Below are 24,400 nucleotides of genomic sequence, written 5' to 3' on the forward strand. Positions count from 1 at the left end.
AACTCACAAAGAGATCTTGGGAATCTCGGAACTCACAAAGAGATCCTTCCACTTCCTCAAGAACTCACAAAGAGATCTTGGGAATCTCGGAACTCACAAAGAGATCCTTCCACTTCCTCAAAAACTCACAAAGAGATCTTGGGAATCTCGGAACTCACAAAGAGATCTTTCTCCTCCCATGAACTCACTAAGAGATCAAACAAGAACAAACTCTTTTTCATTCAATAATTCATCATCCTATTACATAAGAAAGGGCATCTATATATAGGCCTAAAAAAACTAAATAAGACACAAATGCCCCTAGGGCTTACATAGGACGACCCTCTTAAGTAAGGGTAAAAACGACAAATTTATAATAAAAAAAGAAAAATTACAAATAAATTATAAGATAACGTGGGACGATGACAACCGTCGATCTTCAGCTCCTCGGATAAGCATGGACGGTTGGATGTCCGCACCACACATGCTTTATTTTTCATCAAAATAGGATTTCCTGTTTGACTGTTAAATAAAGTTTTTTCCACTATTATTTTAATTAAATTTCTAATTCAACCTTAGGCATGCAACTCATATGCCTGAAAACTAGTGTTTTTTTAAAAGAAGGTAAGTCAAAGCATTACCAAAATAACCTTTCCCTTCGCAGCTGACAGATTTGATGCTTCAATGGTGTTATTTGCAAGCTTGCTTTTGCAGCCATCTTCAATAAGACCCGAGCATGCCTTCACAACTTGGCTTGCTTTACCTAAAGAAGCCCTGTCATAAGGAGTAGAAAATTATTTGTTTCAGCTATAGAAAGAGCAAAAAAGAAACCTTTAGGCTTTCCTATATCCTTAGACTTCTCTTTTAGCTGTAATCTTCTCTTGTTTAGCTCCTGTGACATAAAGAAGGCAAGAAACTGAATCAAATACAGAAAATATTACTACATCTACGTGTTCTTAGTATCATTCTTACAATTCAAAACCCTCGTATCAAAGAAAACCACAGACCAAAACGGGAAAATCTTCACAAGCAATAACTGAAGCATAACAAAACCCTAAATGTTCAGTTCCTTATCTGGCTAGCAATGCATTCCAAATTGATCAAACTAAAAGCATCCAGCCGCACAGGAACGGTTCAGGAAGTAAAACCTCATTAGTAAAAGAAAGAATAACAAAACCCCTCTTTTGGATAAGAACAATGGAAGGTTTAGCGGTTTCATTTACAAGAACCTAAAAACAAATTCAGTAACGGAAGGAAAACTTCTGAAAGTGCTGATGCGATTGATAGAAGAGAAGAACATACCTTGAACTTGTCGAGTTGAGCCTGAGTGACCTTCGACGACCTGAAATCAGGTTGGAGGATTGGAGTGGCGGCAAGGGCCGCCTCCCTCCGCTCAAGCTCCGCCTCCTGTTCGGTCATAAACCAATGGACCAGGCAAAAAGTATGATTAAAATTTTAATAATGTGATTAAGCATTGTAAAAAAAAGCTTTAAAACTAGGCAAATTCATTTGTTAAATGGGTGACTTATCTACTAACTCAGGACATCAGGTGCCAGCTAGGGGTGCAAACGAGTCAAGCCAATTCACGAACCGGCTAAGAGTCGACTTGGTAACAGGCACGACGAGTCGGGCTTATCGAGCTCGCGAGTCGAGCTCGAACAGGCTACTGCTCGACTCGTCAAATCGTCGAGCAGCTCAACGACGAAACTCGCGGGAGGGAAATGCAAATCCACGAAGCGGGAATTCCAAGTCGTGAGCGGGAAATAAAAAAAATGATGGATCTCGACGACGTGATGACGATGATGCAGAAGACGGGACAAGCTCAACGACGATCTCGATAGCGAGAAATTTTGAGGTCGACGATGATCTCCACAGCAGATGACGGGACAAGCTCGACGAAGATCTCGACAGTGGAAATTTTATAGCTCGGCGACGACCTCGATGGCAGACGCGACGGGACGAGCTCTGGATGATGGACTCGACGATAGACGCGACGACGAGGGATCTTGAAAACAAACGGACCTCGGGACAACGACGATTATGCTCAGACCGCTCGATACGACGATCTCGACGGTAAACGCAACGACGACGACTTACGCTACGACGAGCGATGGATGTCGATTCTCGACAGCGGAGCTCGACAGCACAGCTCGACGAGCTCGAGCTTGAGCTTGGTGACTCGAACACCCCTTATTCGAGCTCAACTTGACTCGTTTGTAGCCTAGTGCAGCTCAATCAATTGATAATGTAGCAAGTCGTCCATTTTACAAGCAATTTGCTACAATAACATAACAGTAAAATATATTTTTTTTATTTTTTTTAATTAAACTATTTCTGAAAAAAAAAATTATATTATTTCAATAAATTAAGAAAATAATTTCATCATAATTATTTCTTTAAAGGTAATTAATCCAACTTGCTTCAGTAGCAAACCCACCATAACACGCGAACCTATTCCTGTATATCACTCAAGAACTTTGTTGGAAAAAACTACTTATATATCAAAGAAAAGCAACTATACAAAATGCAGCCTATTTTAATGAAAATGAAAAATAAAAGTGACAATTAGTAGAGTTAATGTTCTTAATTTTTTTAATCATACCAAATTATAAAATTTTAACATTAAAATAATTATGAAATTGGTTTGTGTTATCATCAATATGTTTTAAAAAGCTATAATTTTCTTTCAAGCAATTCAATCACAAAAATTCATCAAAGCTAGGGATACCACAATCTTAATATCAAGACATTGGAAAGTGAAAACTATTCCAATAATCAAAACTATATAATTTTGCATCCTTTTTTTTTTTTTTTTTTTTTTTTTTTTTTTTTTTTTGAAAAAGCATATACAAGTGAAAGATTCAATAGCAATATCAAGCCTTTATCCCACTACGTGGGGTCGGCTACATGAATCTGTTTTCTCCATTGTGTCCTGTAAAGAGTTAACTTATCATTTAAATCTAATAAAGAAAGATCATTTCTAATATTTTCTAACAAAATTTTTTTTATGTCTACATCTACGTATATGCTTATTTTGTATTCTATCTCTAAGATTAAAGCCACTCATTCACCTGAGCATCCCATCTCTACAACTCTTTACTTAGTATTATGCTTCTCTTTTAATAGCTAACATTCTGCGCCATAAAGCATTGCAAGTCTCACCATCATCCTAAAGAATGTTCACTTAAGTTTTAGGGGTACTTTTCTATCACACAAAAACCTTGATGCATTCCTCCAATTCAACCATCCAACTTAATTTCTACTAATAATATTCCCATCACTCGGAACAATAGACCCAAAATATCTATAATATGTACTCTTATTAATGAATTGATCGCCCAAAGTCAAAATCCCCCCACTAGATTTATTACTACTAAAATTACACTCCAATAATTCAGTTTTAGATCTACTCAAATGAAAATCTTTAGACTCTAAGGTTGACCTCCATAATTGAAGTTTACCTTCAAGTTCATGTCTAGTCTTGCCAACCAGAAGAATATCATCAACAAAAAGCACATCATCTTGCAAATGTCTAGTAAGAACATCCATAAACAAAGCAAAAAAGGATATGGGCTTAAGGGTGATCCTTAATGTAATCCTACTGAAATAGGAAAGTACTTCGTTACGATCTTATGTTTGAACAAAAGTAAGAGTTCTTGCATACATATCATTAATGACTTGAATATAAGCATTATTAACCTCTTTTTTTTAGAACTCTCCATAACACTTCTCTTGGAATTTTATCATATGCTTTCTCTAAATCAATAAAGATTATATGTAGATTCTCCTTATTCTCTTTATACTTTCCATCAAACCTCTCAATAAATGTATAACTTCTATAGCAGACCTAACCAGCACCAATCAAAATTAATTTTGAGAAACATTAGTTTCATGCACATCATAACCTTACTTAATAACTCTCTCCCAAAGTTTTAAAGTGTGGCACATCAACTTAATTCCATTATAATTTGCACATTAATTCTTCTGCATCACCTTTATTCTTAAAAATAGGAATCAACACACTTCATCTTCACTCATCTGACATTTTTTTAGACTTCAGAGTAATATTGAAAAATTTCATTATCCAAGAAATTCCTTCATCTCTTTAGCATTTTTACACATCTATTGGAATATCATCAAGTCCTATAGTTTTTTCACACTTTATTTTCTTTAAAACATCTCTAACTTTGATTTTACTAATACGTCATTAAAAATAAAAATCTCTATTTTTATTTAGGGTACTAAGAAAACTAAAGTCAATCGTATTTTCACAATCTTCATTGAAAAACTTATCAAAATATATCATCCACCTTGTTAAATCTCCTCTTCTAATAAAATCAATTTTGATCTTCATCCTTAATGCAATTCACTTGAACTTTATCCTTACTTCTCCTATATTTCTGCTTACCTAACTTATACATATACCTTTCAACCTTCTTAGTATATAATCTATCATATAAATCATTAAAAACTAAATTTTTTGCATCACATATTGCTTTCTTAGACTACTTAAGAGCATCTTTATATCTTTTCTAATTCTCAGAGTTTTAACATATAAACAAATTTATTATAACAAATCTTCATATATTTTTTTATCATCCCTTGCATACTTTGATTTGGCCAACAACTATTTTTTGTATTATGAGCTCTTTCTTTTGATACTCTAAGCATAACCTTTGCAACATTCTTAATATCACTATCTACTTTTGTCACACATAATATTAGCTTACTCGTGCACAGATAAAATCTTACTCTTAAAAATACACGTGAAAGATTATACATAAATAAATTCTAGCCAAAACTTAAAGAATAATGAAGAAAAAATTTACCAAAGATCATCAAAAAATGATTTAATTATGACATATCAAGTTTTTTTATTCAACCACTAAATTGAGGAACATCATTTCATAGGTATCTTCATATGATCTCGATGTTAGTATTATTATATCAATTTTTCTTTCGATCTAATATATTCGAATAAGGATGGTTCAAGCCTATTTTTAGGGGAAGTCCATAACCTTGTCATATGAATTTTGACTCTCACTCCTCTTAGGATCCAATCCGAGAAACATAGATAATTGACCCTTTTGTAAAGGAAAACCAACCCTTCATCATTTGAATTTTGAACCTTGAAATCAATGCTAAAGTTTAATAAGAACGCCAATGTCGATACCACTTAAAATCAACACTAATGCCAATATTTGCCTACTTGGTCATTGGTCTCCTCTCCTGTAAGGAGAATGATCAAGTAAATCACCAACTCTCTATTTATGACATCTTTAACGATTAAAGACTTCTTATACTTCAGTCATGGAAATTATTTTATATAGTTCATATATATTATATTGTATAAATGTTATATCTAATTGTAGGTCATTACTTGTAATCTATGACTCACACTAGTCGAAACATTTCAAGTAGGTCAAATCACATGGTTTTTGCCTTTATCTAGTTTTTTTCCGTGAAAAATCGCATGTATGCTTTCAACTTATCTGTGTGTATGTATGGGGTCTTCATATAATACTAAGGTGATAAACTTTCTCAATTCTTGTGAATACTCCAACAAACAACAATTACAATCTTCTATTTTTGTGTCAATATTGGATGGTCTATATCATGTCTTCCCTTGACTTGAAAGGTAATTAGATAATCACCCAATAGTTTGGCCTGATGTACATGTTAGGGCCAAGGATAGCTCAAATAGATGGTACGTGCAAATGAAGATTGTCTGATAGTGGTGAAGCAACAGCTGTCATCAATGATATCTTCTATTAACAAATGAAATGTATAATTTAAATTATCTTGATGTCACAATTTTAACGAAGATGATAGGTCAAACTTTGATGGTCAGACTGATTAGGGAATTTTCAGGAAGGTTTAGTAATCAAATTTAAAGCTATAAAAAAATGGTAATAATATACATCCAAATTGTTATCCCAAAAAGTTTATTTTCTCAAATGCAAATAACTACAAAAACATCTCAAAAAATGGAGATTTGTTGAGATCATAGAAACATCAAAAATTTTAGATTCAATTAGACAAATTGTGCAAAATACAATGAAATGTTTTTAATCTCACATTCTTTCATATTTTGCATTCAAATTTATATTTACCATGATCAAAATTTTACATTCCCAACAAACTCATATTTTATAGAAAGACAACAACAACAAAATATATCAAATAAAAAAAATACTTAGAATTTTCAATCTAACTTGTCAGGTAGTTCAATACAGCTTAGAAAATGAGCTTCATGCTGTTATGATAATGAAAGGAGAATCTTGTCTTGTTCAATGATTGTGAATCCAAATCCATCAAGACTACAACAATAATAAAAATGGCTAACAATCATTGAGTCCAATGTTGCCCAAAATTGCTTATGAAAGTTCAAAAGCTTAGATTCTCAGAGAATATTTGTGTTTTCTTGAAGAAGATTAAGTGGTAAAGTATATTTTGATGTAGTTATATAATTCAATCTAAGAGATATAATGATAAATTTGAATATCTTCGCAAACTTAGTTGTCACTCATAAATTTCAGAGAATATATATATAAATGGTTGCTGACTAATTTAGTTCAGAGTATCACAATTCTCTAATGTAGATTCCGAGTACAAAAAATTAACCCAAATAGTCCCTGTATAGAAATTAATCAAAATTGGAATATAAAATTGATCCCAATTTAGTCTTACAACGATTATTTGAGACCAATTTTATATAGCCGATGGATAAAACTGAAAAAAATTGATACTCTTGGGACTAAATCGGCCACGTATGAATAGGTAATGAGTTTGCTTTTTAAGAAAAGGTTAAAGTTAAAACATAAACTTAACGTATGTGAGAATCCAAATTAAGTATTTTGACAACTTCTACGAAATTTAGCAACAAAAAACTAATAGCCATACAATTTTCCCTTTAGAATCAAGCCAAATATCAAGGCTCAAACGATATTATCTCATTTTCATACTTTTTCAAACAATGAGCATACAACGTAAAATTATATTATTTGTTGGTATGTTTGAACTTAAGATTTTGTATGGGACATCTTTCCTGCTGCTTTCTAAAGTAGATTTATCGTACAAAAAATTCTAGTTCAAACTATTATTGTACTAAAAAATTATTCTAGAAAGCAGCAAGAAAATTATCCCAAACGAAACCTAAGTCCTTAATCATTCAACCACTCCTCCATTCACTGTTCATTTCTCTACCAATTTTATCACAATCAAATAAAGCAAAAAAGAAGAAGAGAGAGTGTGTTGACTCATCATGTTGCTAACATAAGCTCAAAAACATCATCAAAACGCGTACAGGGAAGACCTCCAAAGTCTTTTTCCCTCACAATCAACAAAGCTTCGTAGCAGCTTCTCAGCATCTTCTCTGTGTAAATTTCCTTAGTTCTACCAAATCTTCCCTTTCTCTTATAAAACCACTCTTATAAGCTTTCCTTTCCCTTCATCTTCCATCGCCAACCAAGCTCTCTTCTTCTTCTTCTTCTTCTCAAATTTCTGCTACCTTTCTAGCTTCAAAAATGGCAGCCAAGAGACTCCCTGAAGAAGCAGATAAGGAATCAGACATACGGGAGGGCAAAAGAATCAGATCCCTGCCATCATTCACAATGTCAGTAATAAATCTAACAACAATTTTTAGTTAAATTTACACTGCGCTAATCGTACAGCAAACTTTGATCAGAATATTTTTAGTCAATTTTATCATAATTTTATAGCTAGATGATGACATGAGCATGCATGAATTATTTGACAGGGTTATCAGGAAAGCAATGGCTGCAAATTGTATACAGAATTTATGCCTTGCACTGGAACCTGTTGTTAGAAGAGTGGTATGATGAACCTCATCTCATCTAACCTGCTCCATCTTCTTCATGAGCCAGTCCAAGTTTTCATGGTGGTTCTGATTTTACAGGTGCAGGAAGAGGTTGAAAGGGGGCTTGTTCGACGTGCTTGTCTGCTGCAGAGGTACTAACACATAAATTTTTTAGAAAATTTTTATCAGATATTCTGATAAAAAAAATGATCAAGATAGATCTCAAAACTATTGGATTTACTTTGAGATTAGTGTAATTAATGAATAATCATTTATCACATCAGGCTTAGCTGAGTTGGTGGGCGAGCGTGATTGGGAACCCCCCACCCATGTTCGATTCCTCTCTCATGCGGCACAACTCTTTAAATGGGGATAAAATAATTGCGTGGCCCTGCACCTATGAGGTTGGTTGCTGGTAGCCCATCGAGGCATTAGTTACGTCGCTATGCGCCTCCTTTGGAGTAGCAGTGGGTAGATACCTCATTTCCCCAAAAAATCAATGGATTGAAGCTTAACCCAACCCTTTTTTTTATCAAATTGTTCGCTGTAGAATGTTAAGTTATAGAGCATAATTTTTGTCCTATGAAGAAAACACACCGCTACACAGACTTAATCATGGATTGACCTTTGTAGTAAAGTCTTCGTTAATTTGCCGTTACTTTATTAACATTGTTATACGAATTTTCTTATATTTTTCAGCCATCGTAGGGTTTTTCTTCATAAGAGAAATTAAGGCGTTGTTTAGGACAACTTTCTTACTGCTTTATGGAGCAATTTTCTGATACAAAAATTTTTAGTTCAAGAAATTTTGTATTAAAAAGTTGTTTTAGGAAGCAGTAAAAAAGCCGTCCCCAACAAAACCTAAGATTATATTGAAATCAGCAATGACAATTACAGATGAACATAGCCATTAATCAGATGAATCTATATAAAATTCTTGCATGTTTTTATATGCCAATCTTCTTTTCTATCTTCCATTCTTCTCTTTTGCTCAAATCAAATTTATCCTATTCCCAACATAAACTAATCATCTTCATGGAAGCCAAGAAAGAAATCTGACCTGATATTTTGTCACTTTTGCTAGATCACCTCAAATGCTCATAGAAGAGGCAAAACCTTCTTGTGGTCTTCAACTCATCTTCAAGAAACAACCATCACTTTCAATATTCACTGAAAACAGAATCGAAGATGATGATGGCTACCCCTTAGAGATTCTCCTCGTAGACACTGCAACAGGAAAGAAGCCTATAACATCATTTTCCTCATCAATCAAAGTAGAACTGGTCGTTCTAGATGGAGATTTTCCTTGTGATGATTCTGACAACTGGTCCACTGTTGATTTCAATCGCCATATAGTAAAAGAAAGGACAGGAAGAAGGCCATTACTTACTGGAGATATTGCTCTTACCCTCAAAAATGGAGAAACCTCCATTGATGAGCTGAAATTCACTGACAATTCAAGCTGGATCAGAAGCAGACACTTTAGAATCGGTGCTCGAGTTTCATCTGGGAGTCTGAGAGGTTTTGACATTCGAGAAGCTGCAACCAGTCGTTTCATGGTTAAAGATCACCGGGGAGAAGGTAATTGACTCTTTTTCTTGAACTTTAACAAGAATATATCATTTCAGAATGATTATCAGACAAATTAAACTGTTATGTTGCAATAACATTGCAGCTTATAAGAAGAACTACCCCCCAGCACTTGGTGATGATGTATGGAGGCTTGAGAAGATTGGTAAGGAAGGTGCCTTCCACAAGAAGTTGATGGCTAAGAACATCAAGACTGTTCAGGATTTCTTGAAGCTATCAGTTATTGATTCTCCTCAACTGCAAAAAGTAAGCATTAGCATGTTTGATTCATCATTAATGCCATGTCATTTAAAAATATCAAATGTTATTTTATTTAAAGATTCTCCCTTTTGGTTTGCTGACACTTTCAAATAACATCTTTGGAAGAGATTTACTGTTTTCTAAAGCAGCTTTTTAGCATAAAATTTTTTACTAGAAAGCTACTTTAAAAAGCAATAAGAAAGCTGTTCCGAACGAAATGAAAATCTCTTAACAATCCCCCAACTATTATGAGTGACCAATTTATCTCACCAACTATATAAAATTGATCTAAAATGATCCCTCACGTATAAATTATGATACAAATTGATCCAATTTAGTCTATCCATCGACTTTGCAAAATTACTCCCAATTTAGTCTTTAAAGGATCATTTTGGATCAATTATGTGTAGTCAATCCGAATAGTCGAGAGATCATTATGAAATTAACCCATTTCTAAACAGTAATCATGTCATATTTTTGCTGACAAATAACAGTAACATCTCAGTAACATTGAGAGCCAAATAACTCAACAAGTTTTGAATGTATATCTTAACCAAATTCTTGAAAAAACAGATTCTAGGAATGTCTCCTCGAAACTGGGAGGCGGCCATCTATCATGCTAAGACCTGCCCATTGGGTGACAAGTTATACATACACCAATGTCCTCCTTATTCCATTGTTCTAAGCCCTATTTGTGAAGTTGTGAACATTGCCGTTGATGGGGTCTCATGGACATTCCAAGAGCTCAGCATGCCAATGAGGGTAAGCTTCTGAAGGGTTTAATGGTGTTTGAACTTCAGGCTTCGTTTGGGACGGCTTTTAATTGCTTCTCAAAACAGTTTTTTAGTATAAAAATTCTAATTTTTGAACTAAAAAACTGCTTTACGAAGCAACAAGAAAGCCGCCCCAAACAAAGCCTCAATTACAGTCCTTCACCTGCTAAGAAATCATTACTGATACCAAAAATGTATACAGGCCACTGTGCAGGAGTTAGTTCTGGAGGCTTATAACTGCTGGGATAGGTTGGAAGAGATCAGCCTTCCACCACAAGGTTGTTAACTCTTCTTCCTTAATTCTCATAATCTGTTCTTGATTTTAGAACAATTAGTCTCATTTAATGATTATCTACAGCTGAACCAGTAGCCATTGAACCTCCTTATCAGATTGAAAGTTTTCTGGAGGTAGATCTAATACCAAATGATTTGCAAATGGAGCTTTATAATTGGCCACCAGCGGAGTAAAAAAGAAAAAATTTGGAGGAAATTTGTGTGTAAATTGTTGTAAACTGTTAGTAGCCACCCTGATTGCACATAAATGATAGAATGTGCAAGAAAACAAGAGGTGGCTAAGTTTTCCTTTGTTATTTCTTTCAGAATTTTTTCAGTGTGTGCTATGTTGTTTGTCATTAATTTAATTTGTTTATTGGGTCATCTGTCATGTAAAGTTTTGCTTGAAAAGGTACAAATGAATAAACAGATTAGCTGAACAGTTTATTGTAACTAATATTTGGTTTTGATTTTCTCTCTATTAGTGTCTTTTTTTGGCCATGTTTATATATTAATAAGAGATTATGAAGGTAATTTGGGGCATGACAAGCTTATTAGATATAAATTCTTATTAGCTACCAAGCTCAGAATGTTTCATGTGATAACAATTTTAGATGTTAAAATAACATTTGAGGTTGTTGCAATAATCTAATCTTAGAGGATGTTGGAACAAAATTTATGCATAGGCAATATTAGAACTTTGCTTACAAGACTTGTCAAATGCGTAAAATATAAAGTTGAGCGAGAGAGAATTTAAAGATAGAAGCCTTGGGACTTCACTAAGGCTTTGTTTGGGACGACTTTTTTACTGCTTCTTAAAATTGCTTTCTAATATAAAATTGCTTTCTAGTATAATATATTTTTTAACAAGATAATGAATAAGACAATATATCAAAATGCATGAAGCCTAAAGCATATAGCACTCATGGACAATTAGATTGAGTCCATTATTAGATGAAGTCGCCAACTTATAAATGGCTGAAGTCACCAACTTGTTAGATGAAGTTACTAACCAGCTAGATGAAGCGACACCAACTCGTAGCTTATGAACTTGGACGAGTATGACTAGTTGAGCATTAAAGTGGGTTCACTATGCATGATCCAAAATGGTTTAGTAGAACAATGAATATCAAAATATAAACCTAATGAAGGAAGAGTTTAATCATAATATTTTTATCATCATTTTTATAAAAATTATTGACTAAAGACACCCGTCGTTTTAAAAGGTTATCGTATGATAGAGGATGTATTTTTCGTCTTAGTATTGCACCACATTTTTGCTCATATACAGATAAAAGAGGTTGAAGCTCATAAGAGGTAAAATAATTTTTTTATGAAAAACTTAGGAAAAAAAAAGCCATGGGACCTGCCTAATCCAAGTAAAACAAATCACAATATAAGTTGACGGTTACAAAAATTTGTCTTTTGCCTTAACTAGAGAAGGTGGCAAAGTTAAGGGTGTCAATAAAGGACGGCTTAACACAGATCAAATTTAAAAAATTCGGATTTGTATTGACCCGAGTACATGACTATATTTCCGGTTGGGTTCATGTATAAAATTCTAACTTTATAAAATTTTGTGCAAGGTTTGAATGAATCAGAAACTTGAAAATGCATTGAATACTATTTAATTTGGGTTAAACAGGCCAAGTTCGGATTGAATGGGTGATTTTTTGAGTTAGATGGGTCATGTTCATGTTAAATGACTAGTGTTTATTCAAAAATTTTGCATGATTCATATAATAAACATGTTAAATGAGTTGGGTTCGGATTAAAAAAGTTTGGGTTTAAGATCATAGTTGGGTCAAACATATTTTGGTCAGGTTAACTTTGAGTCAAACCTAAATTGACACCTCTAGGAAAAGGCTAGATTGTCATTTTGGTCTTTTATCATAGTAAAACATGAGAATGAAGAAAGCATGGATGTTTGCGCTGGTCGATGATTGGCAAGGTTTCTCGACAGGCAATGCAGAGTGATGGTAGATGTCATAGTTGATTGATAAAGAAAGGCGACTATTAAGCAACAATATATGTAGGTTTCGGTCATCATCATTAATTCGTATGAATTCATTTTTCTCCCTACAATTTAATTTTTTATTATTGGAATGAACTTATTATGGTACTACCTTATGGTCTAATCGATAAGATCAATTAGCCTAATTTTATTTTTAAAATCTTTTCTAAACCTAAGATATTCAAAAGAAGGCAACATCATCATACAAAGGAATGACACTTGCTTGTCTCCATTTTTTGATGTTAACCATTGACAAATTGGATTGATTTATACTTCTAGTGTAATGCCATAACACATCTATGATGGTACTCAGGTTATTAAAAATATATTAACTTTAAGAGCACAAAAATATACTAACTTTATTGCCATTATTATTTTAAAATAATTAAATCATAGCATAAAATACACTCAATCATTTATTTTACTAAAATATCTCATCCAACAAATTGCTCTTAATAACAAAATTTATCATTATTTTAAAAAAAGAATTTCAAAAAATAAATTTAATCCTAAAATCTTTTTTTGGGGAACCACCTGCTGCCACTCCAAAGGGAGTTCTTGGCGGCATAATTAATTCCTCAGTGGAATCTAGCGAGACCACCCACCGACATCGAGCTCACACTTACTTTGCCCCACCGAAGAGGAGAGACCGTAGTAGAGGAAAATTTTTATGTCCGGACACCGGACGTTGCTCTACATCGAGACTCCAATAACATGTTGCCACGTGCTCTTAATCTTTACCGCGCGACCCGACGACCCGAACCCAATATTGCTATGTATTGGCTTATTTGTGTAGACCGGGGTATTGCTAGGTATTGCTAAATATTGCTCTGCAATAACGAGAAATACCAATCTATTAAGACCAATACCTATCAATACCCCGGTTTTGCTAGTATTGCTATGTATTGTTCAGTATTGCTAGGTATTGATCTTGACAGAGCGATATTTCTCGTTATTGCCAAGCAATACCTAGCAATACCGAACAATACCTAACAATATCGAGCAATATAGCAATACCCGAACATAGCAATACCGAGTTCCGGTCTGGGTCGGGTTGTCGGGCCGCGCGGTAAAGAGTAAGAGAATGTGACAACATATTATTGGCGTTCGGATGTAGAGCTATGTCCGGTGTCCGGACCTAATAATTTTTCGTAGTAGAGGAGATTTGAACTCGGGATGGGGGTTCCCAACCATATTCGCACACAATCACCCTAATCCTCGGTGGATTTAATTCTAAAATCTTGTTAATAATTTTTAAAACTTAATCCCATAAATTTATTTCATTTTTCACCATTAATCAAAATAATAATAATAATAATTTTACTAATTTGAGGCGCAAGATATATTGTGGTGTGGAGATAAATGAGTGGAGACTATTAGACTATGGATTGCGAAAGCTCTCAACTTCTCCCATCGCTCCTCGTCGATGAGTGGAGACTATAGATTGCGAAAGCTCTCTGTTTTCACTCTTTTGCTCTTATCGCTACTCGTCGGCCAACGGGGCAATGCCTCTTTGCGCTGTCTTTTCCTGCTCCCGCTCCCCATCTAATCCTTCCCAGCCTTCCCCGCCGGAGAAGCCCTGGCGCTCCTCTGCCTCCGCTAGCGGTGGCGGAAGCGGCGTCGCAGGCGTCCGGATGCCCACTGCACCGTGGATGACTTCTCCTCTGATCCTCCCCGCAGAGCAAATCCTCGACCTTTCGAAACCAAGAAAGAAGAATCCATCTGCGGAGGAAGACAACTTATCCTACCGCTTCCTCACCTCCGGCGTCCGTGGCGGCCGGAGCCGCGAGGCCATGCGGAAGATACTCAAGAGTGTCTCCCTCCTCCGAAAGATCCTTCCTTCATTGCCTGAAGCAGAATGTTCAAGCGAAGAGGTGTCGATTGATTTGGCGGTTCTGAATGCGTTGGATGGGATTCCGGCGTCGGAGGTCGGCGAAGGCCCGAGGAGAAAAGCGCCGTGGGCGGCGGCAGAGGAGGAGATGCTCGTAATTCCGAGGCTGAAAAAGAAGCGGTTTTTTCCGAAGGCCGAGACTGTTCTGCCCGGGGCAGAACTGGAGAGGCTGAGGGGTGAAGCGATGAAAATGAGGAAATGGGTCAGAGGAAAGAAGGCTGGAGTAACGCCGGAGGTGATGAAGGGGATCCGGAGGGCATGGAGGAAGAGTGAGCTCGCCATGGTTAAGATTGTTGATCCGCTGCGCCAAAATATGGTCCGGGCTCACGAGATTGTTGAGGTCTGTAAAGTTTTTTTCGGTTTAGTTTTTATATGTGATCTAAGATTGATTCATCAATCATATCCAATGTTATTAGTTATGTTGTTTGGCAATAATTGTTTCTTTGTCGAGGTACTTCTCTTCTTATTTGCTGAAATTTTCTTTTAACTGTGAAATGTGATCCTTTTCAAGCAATGGCCTTAGAACATTTCATTTCAATCTATTTTTATATTATATACTCTCTTATTTCTTTTTTGAGAAGAGTTCACAACACTATTGTTATTGATTGTTGTAAGGGCATCTCCAACCGAAAAACCCATTTTCCACTCCAAAATGCAGTAAAATTTCAAAATGCAGTCATTCATCTCCAATCTAACACCATTTCTTCATCTTTCGCGCGCTTCCTTTACGAAGGTAACAATCTGTGGTGTGCTTTTCTCCTCTTTCGTGCGCTTCTTCGGCAAATCCCGCAGCAATTTTTTTTGGCATAGGTGAACAGTCCAAAGCCAATATTGGTGTTGCATTGTTCACCTACCTGAATTTGGCGTACAATTTGGAGTTTGAATGGAGCAAATGACTGATGGCATACGATGATTTTGAGTTTGGTTGAAGATGATCTAATGCCTTATATAGTAAATGTAATCATATATTGACAATTGTTACCTTGCTATTATTATAAGGTCTTAAATGTATTTGAAATTTTGAACTTACCTCCTTTTAATCTAAGCAGACAAAAACTGGAGGTTTAGTTGTCTGGAGAAAGAAGGATGTTATTGTTGCCTATAGAGGAGACAACTATCAAATGGGTACAAAGGCATTCCCATCTCCAACTCCTCCTCCTTATGTGGAACCATCTTCATCAAAGTTCAATAGTTCCCTCTCACCAATAACATTTAATGGGATCACAAATGGAGCTATTATATCAGTGAATAAACAGGTAGTGAATTCTTTCTCTAAGGATATGGAGTTGGAATCACAAAGGGATCATGGGCTGGTCAATTTCTCACTTTATGAGAGGGAGGCAAACAGACTATTGGACGGACTAGGTCCTCGATTTATTGATTGGTGGCGCCGCAAGCCATTACCTGTTGATGCTGACTTGCTTCCAGAAATTGTTCCTGGATTTATGACTCCGTTCCGCCGGTGTCCTCCCTATGAAGGGAAAAGGCTGTCTAATGATGACTTGACCTACCTGAGGAAACTTGCTCGTCCATTGCCTACTCACTTTGCCCTTAGTAAGTCTTTGGATTCGTTTGGGACAACTTTCTTAATGCTTTCTAAACAAGTGTTTTAGTTAAAAAAAAATTTAGAATTAAAATTTTTTGTACTATAAAGTTGTTTTAGAAAGCAATGAGAAAGCTATCCCAAACAAAACGAAGCCTTTGTCTGTTTTAAGATATAAATGCACTAGTTTTAAGTTACTGTTTTTAATCGTTATGGATGCTATTTCAATCATAAAAGTAGTTGGAATAATTTTCTTTTCTGTAAAATGAAACTTCAGCTAATTTTCATGTATTTTTTTGTTCTCTTGTTGTGTTGTAAGGTAAAAACACAAAACTTCAAGGTTTGGCTTGTGCAATAATGAAGCTGTGGGAGAAAAGTCTTATAGCCAAAATTGCCATTAAAGTTGGAATCCAAAATACTAATAGTGAGCAAATGGCATGGGAGTTAAAGGTAAGTTCGAGTAGATTTTCAATTTGTGAACTTAAACTACTAAGAAGAGTTGGTATCACTTTCCATAGTTGTCTGAATTAATAAATATTTTTCTCAGAATTTTATCTATTTGAGGTATTACATTGTTGAGAAATCTCTTTATTATCATTCTGTAACCGCCATCCATTCGATGTTTCGGTTTTTTTTTTGTTCCAATGAAAAATGAATGCAATGTAGACCAAATTTCAGCAAAGTAAATATTGCTTAATTAGCTTCATTTACTTTGCAACAGTTTTTTGAAGAAAAGAGCTAAAAGAGTGGCTTCTTATAAAAATGAGGCAATACACTGAAAAAGTTATTTTAACTGCAGTCCTACTTACGCACCTATTTTGTATGTGATTAACACCTATTCATTTTATCCTTATAACATTTGCCTATGCTTCTATGTTTTCTACAATAATATGGTCCATAATAACTGCCTACTTCTATGTTTGTCTCGTTCTTATATTTCTGTGAAGAACCTTTCTATCAATTTAGATTCATGGAGCATTAAAAAAGTTTGGCATACTAATACTACACTAAATCTAAGGCTTCTTCATTATTTGTTATTTGGATTCATAATTTTTTCCCCTAGATAGTTTTATGTAACATGACCATCAAATTTTAGATTTTGAAAGTTATAATATGCAATTCTATTTGGGTATGATATCAATAATTCCCAACTAGTATTACAAGAAGATTATGTGATGTTAAGATGGGATGGATTTAAATATCTTGAATCAATTATACAAAAGAGTAGAATGCGGATATAAATTCTAATTAAAATTTGATGGTTAAAATAGACAAGTATCTCATGAGTATCCCGTAATAATAGAATATTAGGGGGACTTAAAATAAATTTATAGGATTATAATTAAGTCAACCATATTAAGATTGATAGAAACGAAGATATTGATAGCCAAATTAGGCATGATAAAGACTACAATGTTAAGATTGATGTATGGAAAAATAAGACTTGATAGATTGAGAAATCATTACTTTAGACGGATAGTGGGAGTAATATCTATTGAATAAAAATAAAATTAGGTGATTTAAGTATGTTCAAAATTAAGACAAGTGGATAAATTAATGTCGAATGCCTAGATTGAAACATAAGTAGATTGAAACTATTAAAAAATAGAAGCCTTGCAAAAAGATTTGCCAAATATATTCAATGTTGTGAGGCACTTAGCATGGATGTATGAAGAATGAAGATTCGTAAAGCTGGCCCCAAAAAATAGAGGTAAGGCGCGTGATGATAAAAATGACCTAGGTTACTTATCATGACATATTAATTGATACAATCCTTAATTCCCAATAGAACATTTTAACAAGCCCGATGCATTCCGCCACTTCAACCATCCACTTCAACCTAGGTTACTTATTATGACATATTAATTGATACAATCCTTAATCCCCAATCGAACATTTTGAGTTGTTCAACATTCTTGAAGAAAGAAGAACAAAGAAAAGAAAGATAAAAAAGAAGATTCATTGCCAACATTCTTGATGATAATTCTTTTTTGCACGAAAAGGTGTAATAGTGGGAGAATATGGAAGAATTGGGTTTGACAATAGGAGATACAACTGAGCACGGAGGAAGTTGCAAGTAGGAAGAGAGGATCTGTACAGGATTAGAGAAATTTCAGCGAGAACTTGGCCATAACGTTGGCGATGAATCTTGGTGATGACAAATCAACATAAGTTTTGATATGGGATCAAATATCTAATATGTGAGTTGCACCAGGGGATTCTTGAGGTGGAATCAGTTGTAGTCATGGAATTGAAACCAGATTAAGAGTAAATATGAGTAAATATGTAACTTAGAAGCTTGCTGATATGTAAGATTTGGCAATTATGGGGAGGATCGACTATATCTAAGATGTCGGTGTTGGGATAAGCAATAGCTATGCGACCTTGGAAATGGAGATGGCCAGCATGATTTACAATCGGCATGGCTAGGAGCTCAAGTGGAGTGTTGATCGTGAAAAAGGCTAAATTTGGACTGCTGCATAAGAAGCTATTGGGGTTGAAACTGATTTTCTTAGAGAGTTCAGGAGATCTAAAGGCTGGATGAACTGGACTGATGAAGAGGAGGAATACATTATGAATGAGAATGAGTTGCTACTAGAGCCTTGCACGGGATCCTAGTTGGGCACCCATTGGGTACCCACACTCTGCACGTGCAAGCTTCGCTCACCCACATCCATCCATGGCTGCTTTCGGGACGTCGTACCCACCCACTTTTCATGCTTTTTGAATGTAGTTTACCGTGGATTGATGGCCTTGAGGCTTGTTACCCTTTGCTCTGATTGCAAACTTCCTTGCATATCAGCATTAACATTGGTCGCAGCGTGATTCACTATTGTGCATTGCACAATGAGGATTGCGTCAATATATGGCATACTGTGATTAGCAATGTCAATCGATTTATCCCCTGATATTGATTACCCACCTATACCCACCCACGAGGCCATGGGTATACCCATACCCATTGGGTATGGTTGGGTACGTGGGTGGGTGTGGATATGGGTGACAATGTAGAGCTCTGGTTGCTACAGTTTTTCTCAACAAAACCATCAATGATAGGATTTTCTATCCTAATTAAACATTTTGAGTCATTAAGCATTCCCAAAGAAAGAAAAGATAAAAGCAACCAGATGCACATGTTATTACTTCTCGTTATATATAACTTAAAAAGATCATTTGTGCTTATCCCAAGCTGGTATGGAGTTACTAGTCTGTGTATTGATGTGCATGCTGTGCAATATTGAGGGTCTTATCTGAAATTTATTTATGTTTATTTCTACCCTCTAATACAGTCTACTCTCTTTGCTTTATCAAGTTTTAAAAAACTATGGAATCATAATTAATTTCGTTATTTGTAGACTACCATCTATCAGAAGCTGTGTGCTTGACACACAAAACTCATAAATGCAGCGTCTGACAGGCGGAGTTCTGATATTGAGAAACAAGTTCCTTATTATTTTATTCCGTGGGAAAGATTTTCTTCCCAGCAGAGTGGCCGGCTCAGTTCTTGAGAGAGAAGCCCATGTCGAAGTTCAACAGTTGTTAGAAGAAAAAGCTCGTTCAAAAGCAGCAGAGTCGTTTCATGTTACCATTATGTTAGAGACAGCCACAAGTAGCCTTGGAACTTACAGGGAGTTTCAAGACATTAGAACCAACTACATTCCTAGAAACAATGTGGTTTGCAAGGGAGAGCTTGGAATTGCAGCTGAGATGGAAAACCTAAAGAAAACTCTACAAGAGCAGAAGCGCAGTCTCTTCATTGTAGGTTTTTCTTTATACTTTGCTTATAATCTTTACAAAAGTTGTATATTTCCTTTCTGTTTGGTTGGTTTCACTATTACTTTCCTTTGCTGTTTCTTCAGCTCAAAGCAAAGATAGGAAAATCAGAGAAGGTTTTGGCTAAGCTGAATTCTTCTTGGAGTCCTTCTGAACTTTCTGCAGACAGAGAACTCCTTACAGAAGAGGAAAGAGAATCATTAAGAAAGATAGGCATGAAAATGGATAAAATCTTGTTGTTAGGTATGCAGTTCATGGCTCTCCATTGGAATGCATGTTCTCTTTCTTAGCTCTATTAGTTAACGGAGGCCTTCCGATGACCCGTTTAGGAAAGTTGATGTATTAGATTTGACTTATGTTAAGAAAGATAGAGTTAGACCTAAAAAGACTTAGTTAGAAAATGTTAGAAATGATTTTTCTTTATTAGATTTAAATGAGAATTTGACTTTTAACATGACACAATGGCGAAAAAGGATTCTTGTAGCTGACCCACGTAGTGGGACAAAGGCTTGATGTTGTTGTTATTGTTGTATTAGTTAGTGTATATGCATCATGTAGAAAATAATTAGAATTTCCTTTAATGATAATATTATAGTATAGTTTGGTACATAAAAAATGAGTCTTTTATATTTCTATACTGAAATTTTCATTATTATAAAACACTTTACCGATTTATAGTTCAACTCTTATTTGTTAGTGATCCACACTTTCTTTTTTATTGAAGCTAAACATAATGCATGAAGTCAAAATAGTATAAATTTACTTATTATTTGTTATAGTTCATATTTATTTAATAATGGACAAATGTCTATTATTAAATATATTATATATTGTTTAAAGTTCAACTTATGATGGTGATCATTGACTGGTTTGAATTGAAATTGGATATTCAAAATTAACAATGATCAGAGCTCTGGAACTGAGATTCATCTTCATCCTCTCCTTGAATGTGTAGAAGTATGAATGACCTATTTATACATTTTGAGGGTTTTTTTGACCAGATTCATGTCATTATTGTTCGACAAGTTTTACGCTGGCTGTCGACTACCTAACGCAACCCTCCACTTTTCTCATCCAGGACTTGGGACCTGGCAATTTTAAAAATTCTGATAATTTTAAAAATTCTGATAATTGGTTTAATTTTAAAAATTATGATAATTGGGAAATATATAAAGTGGCTCGTAAGAATGCTAAGAAAGCAATATGCGATGCAAAGACATTAGCTTTTAGTGATTTATATAATAGATTAGATACTAAAGAGGGAGAAAGATATATGTATAAGTTAGCCAAACAAAGAGATAGGAGTAGTAAGGATTTAGTTCAAGTGAAGTGTATTAAAGATGAAGATAAAAAAATACTTTTCTTAGAAGATGATATTCAACAAAGATGAATGAGATATTTTGCTAAACTTTTTAATGAAGATTGTGAAAATAAGATTGACTATAGTGACCTTAGCACCCTAAATGAAAATAAAGATTTATATTTTTATCGGCGTATTAGTAAAACTGAAGTTAGAGAGACTTTAAAGAAAATGAAGGGTGGAAAAGCTGTTAGACCTGATGATATTCCAATAGAGGTGTGGAAATGCTTAGGAGATGAAGGAATTTCATGGCTTACTAAACTTTTTAATACTATTTTGAAGACTAAGAAGATGCCAGATGAGTGGAGAATGAGCGTGTTAATTCCTATTTTTAAGAATAAAGGCGATGCACAGGATTGCACGAATTATAGAGGTATTAAGTTAATGACTTTTAATAGGACACAATGGAGAAAAAGGATTCATGTAACCGACCCCACGTAGTGGGATAAAGGCTTGTGTTGTTGTTGTTGTTGTTGTAGGGTTTTTTTGACCAGAAAATTAGACACTCTGTTGGATGATTGAAACTTATCCTCCATGATCCTTTGATGTTTTGTAGACGTCTGATAGGAAGTAGATACAATTTCAGCAAAACTAGAGAACGTCACAAGAAATGTAGGAAGAAGAACACACAAACACTTTTTTTTGTTGAAAGAACTAAGAAGAAAAACACAAGATATAGTTGGATCTGCAATTGAAGAGGAAGATCTGGCTCACCCAAATCTCTCGGCGTTGGCTAGAGCTCACTCAACCTAAGCAAAAATAATTTCAGTAAAATCAAGCATAATTTGAAATCACCCCATAGTTAGTATTAAATAGGCTCTCACAATTCTCTCAAATTAGCCCATTTTCCCTAAATAATTGCCACTCATATTTGAATTCAAATTAGATACATTTTCCTAATTAATTCCTTTCCAATTGTAATTAAATTTTTCCTAAATAATTTCCCATTGATTTCTCCTTATATAATGAATATTAACTCTCATAGGCTTTCCCTAAATAATTTCCTCTCAGACTTGAATTCAAATTATATTTCTTTCCCTAATTAATTCCCTCACAATTTTAATTAAAACTTGTCTAAACAATTCCTCCTCTCTCTTCTTGCCTGCCTCCCACTCTAGGGCAGGGCCCACCTGCTGAGCTGTCGATCCATCAACTCCTTATTGCTTTAATGATCTAGAAAATTGACAATTTTGGGCTTGTCAAATTCATCTTGCCGATATTCTTGTTTCGATTATAAGCGCACAATATTCATGGGGCATTTGGACCTTAGCGTAGTCATATGAAGTTCTCAACCATATTTCCATGTGGTTTATTTTGATTCATTTTGAATTGGATCAAGGCGTTATTGATATCGTTAGGTTCATCTCATCAACACTCGTTTCATCTGTTAATGTTGAAAATAATATTTATATGAATTTTTCAGTGACTATGCAATTTTAAATGGTGAAAACCTCTCCATGAAATTCAAACAACTTTAATATTCAAAATATAAATGAACTGATTTCTATATGATTTTGTGTTGAAGAAATTTATGGCAAAATCTTGTTAATCTACATTCAATAATGCAGGAAGGAGAGGAGTATTTGATGGTGTGATTGGAAGCATTCACCAGCATTGGAAGCACAGAGAAGTCGTCAAGGTAATCACATTGCAGAAGGCAGTACAACAGATATCCCACACAGCTAGACTGCTTGAGATAGAGAGTGGAGGAATAGTTGTTGCAGTAGAAAAACAAGGAAGAGGTCATGCCATTATTATTTACCGTGGGAGAAATTACAGAAGACCATTAAACCTTTCACCTGAACATCTACTGACAAAACGAGAGGCATTTCAGCGATCAATTGAGCTTCAGAGACGAGGGGTAATTACTTCTACACATAGAACTGAACAGCAGTTTTAAATTAGATTTTATAGTTCATATTGTTCTTAACTTTTTTGTTTTTTTCTGTAAAAAGTCATTGAGATTCTTTGCAAAGGAGAGGGAGCAGTATATATGGGAGCTGGAAAGAAAACTGGTAAATTTTTTAGGGGATCATCACAAAATTCTTATTTATTTACATATTGAACACCTAAATCTTTATATTTGTTTATATGGCAGTCAAATCTCTTAAGTTATATTAAAAATATCACAAATATCAATTTATTTCAAATAAAAAACAGCTTTTCATGCATTGGTTTTGAGATTGATTTAGGCTTTATTTGGGACGGCTTTCTTACTGCTTCTCAAAGCAGCTTTATAGTAAAAAATTAAAAATTTTGTACTAGAAAGTTGCTTTAAGAAGCAATAAGAAAATTGTCTCAGATGAAGTCTTAATCAGTAAGTGCTGTGCAAGTATAAAAATGTTGGTTTTGGATGTGTAAATATAGTTTAACTAATATTCTGACCGACTTCATTTGATCTTGTGCATGTTGCAGAGAGAGCTTGAGCAAAAGGCAAGAGGATTCCAGACTGCTGATACTGGGCATCCAGAAGATTTAAATTAGATGATTTGAAGTTTGGGGAGTATAATATGCCATTATTGAGAATTTCTTTCAATAGTTTTTATTCAATTGTATATTTCAAATGAAATGTGGAGGCACTATGTTATGTGTTTTCAGGTTAACTAAGGCTTCGTTTGGGTCAGCTTTCTTATTGCTTTGTAAAGCTGCATTTTAGTACAAAATCTTCACTTTTTTACTAGAAAGCTGCTTTAAGAAGCAGTAAAAAAGCCGTCTGTGCGTCGGCAAAGAAAGAGAAGTCCTGGTGGCTCAGGCTATGTGATGCTTTTAAGTGGCAAGCAGAGAAGAGAGGTGCTAACACTTTGTATTGTTGATATGATGATTGTGTGATAAAATTCAATTTTGTACTTTATGTTTTGGTGTATTTTATGTACTTTTGAGGATGTATTAAGCCACCAGATTTTTATCATATCAATATTTATGGTAGTGGGCATTTACAAGAGTTATTATTATAATTTATTTTTATTAGTGAACATTTTTCTTCATTATTCACTTCATTTATGGCTATCAAAAGCATGTTCATAGTAGCTTATAAATCAAATGAAAACATAGCCTTCTACATTTTTTACAATGGTATCAAAACCTTGATCCATTCCCATTGGTCTCCTATGTTCTCTCTCTCCAACCCTTCTACCATGACCAAAT

The 24,400-nt window shown here is 34.7% G+C and overlaps 3 protein-coding genes across 5 annotated transcripts in view; 2 read left to right on the forward strand and 1 right to left on the reverse strand.

Annotated features, from left to right (window-relative positions):
• Window positions 1-1,416, reverse strand: part of LOC110116122 (protein FAM204A-like) — a 5,945-nt gene extending 4,529 nt beyond the window's left edge. The window contains exons 1-3 of one of the 2 annotated variants that reach the window (XM_020849597.2): window positions 1,282-1,416; window positions 811-871; window positions 630-742 (exon numbers count right to left, since the gene is read on the reverse strand). In XM_020849597.2, the coding sequence (XP_020705256.2) occupies window positions 630-742; window positions 811-871; window positions 1,282-1,398 (291 nt within the window). In that variant the 5' untranslated portion in view covers window positions 1,399-1,416. Of the gene's footprint in view, window positions 1-620; window positions 743-810; window positions 872-1,281 lie in introns of both variants that reach the window. The other variant, XM_020849596.2, reaches the window with a different exon arrangement.
• A 5,866-nt stretch (window positions 1,417-7,282) lies between these two features.
• LOC110116121 (protein SAR DEFICIENT 1) lies at window positions 7,283-11,144 on the forward strand. 2 transcript variants are annotated; one of them, XM_028699977.1, is made up of 8 exons: window positions 7,283-7,594; window positions 7,739-7,814; window positions 7,898-7,950; window positions 8,883-9,379; window positions 9,474-9,634; window positions 10,202-10,390; window positions 10,604-10,679; window positions 10,792-11,144. In XM_028699977.1, exons 1-8 carry the CDS (start codon window positions 7,506-7,508, stop codon window positions 10,794-10,796), a joined length of 1,146 nt encoding a protein of 381 aa, XP_028555810.1. In that variant the 5' UTR covers window positions 7,283-7,505; the 3' UTR covers window positions 10,797-11,144. The 2 variants fall into 2 exon arrangements, with proteins under 2 accessions (XP_028555810.1, XP_020705253.1); XM_020849594.2 differs by having other exon boundaries at window positions 7,285-7,594; window positions 10,760-11,144.
• Window positions 11,145-14,057: 2,913 nt separating this feature from the next.
• On the forward strand, window positions 14,058-24,195 carry LOC110116119 (chloroplastic group IIA intron splicing facilitator CRS1, chloroplastic). Its single transcript, XM_020849592.2, has 8 exons — window positions 14,058-14,919; window positions 15,629-16,133; window positions 16,442-16,572; window positions 19,531-19,881; window positions 19,983-20,139; window positions 22,825-23,117; window positions 23,212-23,271; window positions 23,672-24,195. Exons 1-8 carry the CDS (start codon window positions 14,194-14,196, stop codon window positions 23,738-23,740), a joined length of 2,292 nt encoding a protein of 763 aa, XP_020705251.1. The 5' UTR covers window positions 14,058-14,193; the 3' UTR covers window positions 23,741-24,195.
• The last annotated feature ends 205 nt before the right edge of the window (window positions 24,196-24,400 follow it).

This window comes from Dendrobium catenatum, unplaced genomic scaffold, assembly GCF_001605985.2.
Source record: "Dendrobium catenatum unplaced genomic scaffold, ASM160598v2 fragScaff_scaffold_1417, whole genome shotgun sequence".
Classification (NCBI taxonomy): domain Eukaryota; kingdom Viridiplantae; phylum Streptophyta; class Magnoliopsida; order Asparagales; family Orchidaceae; genus Dendrobium; species Dendrobium catenatum.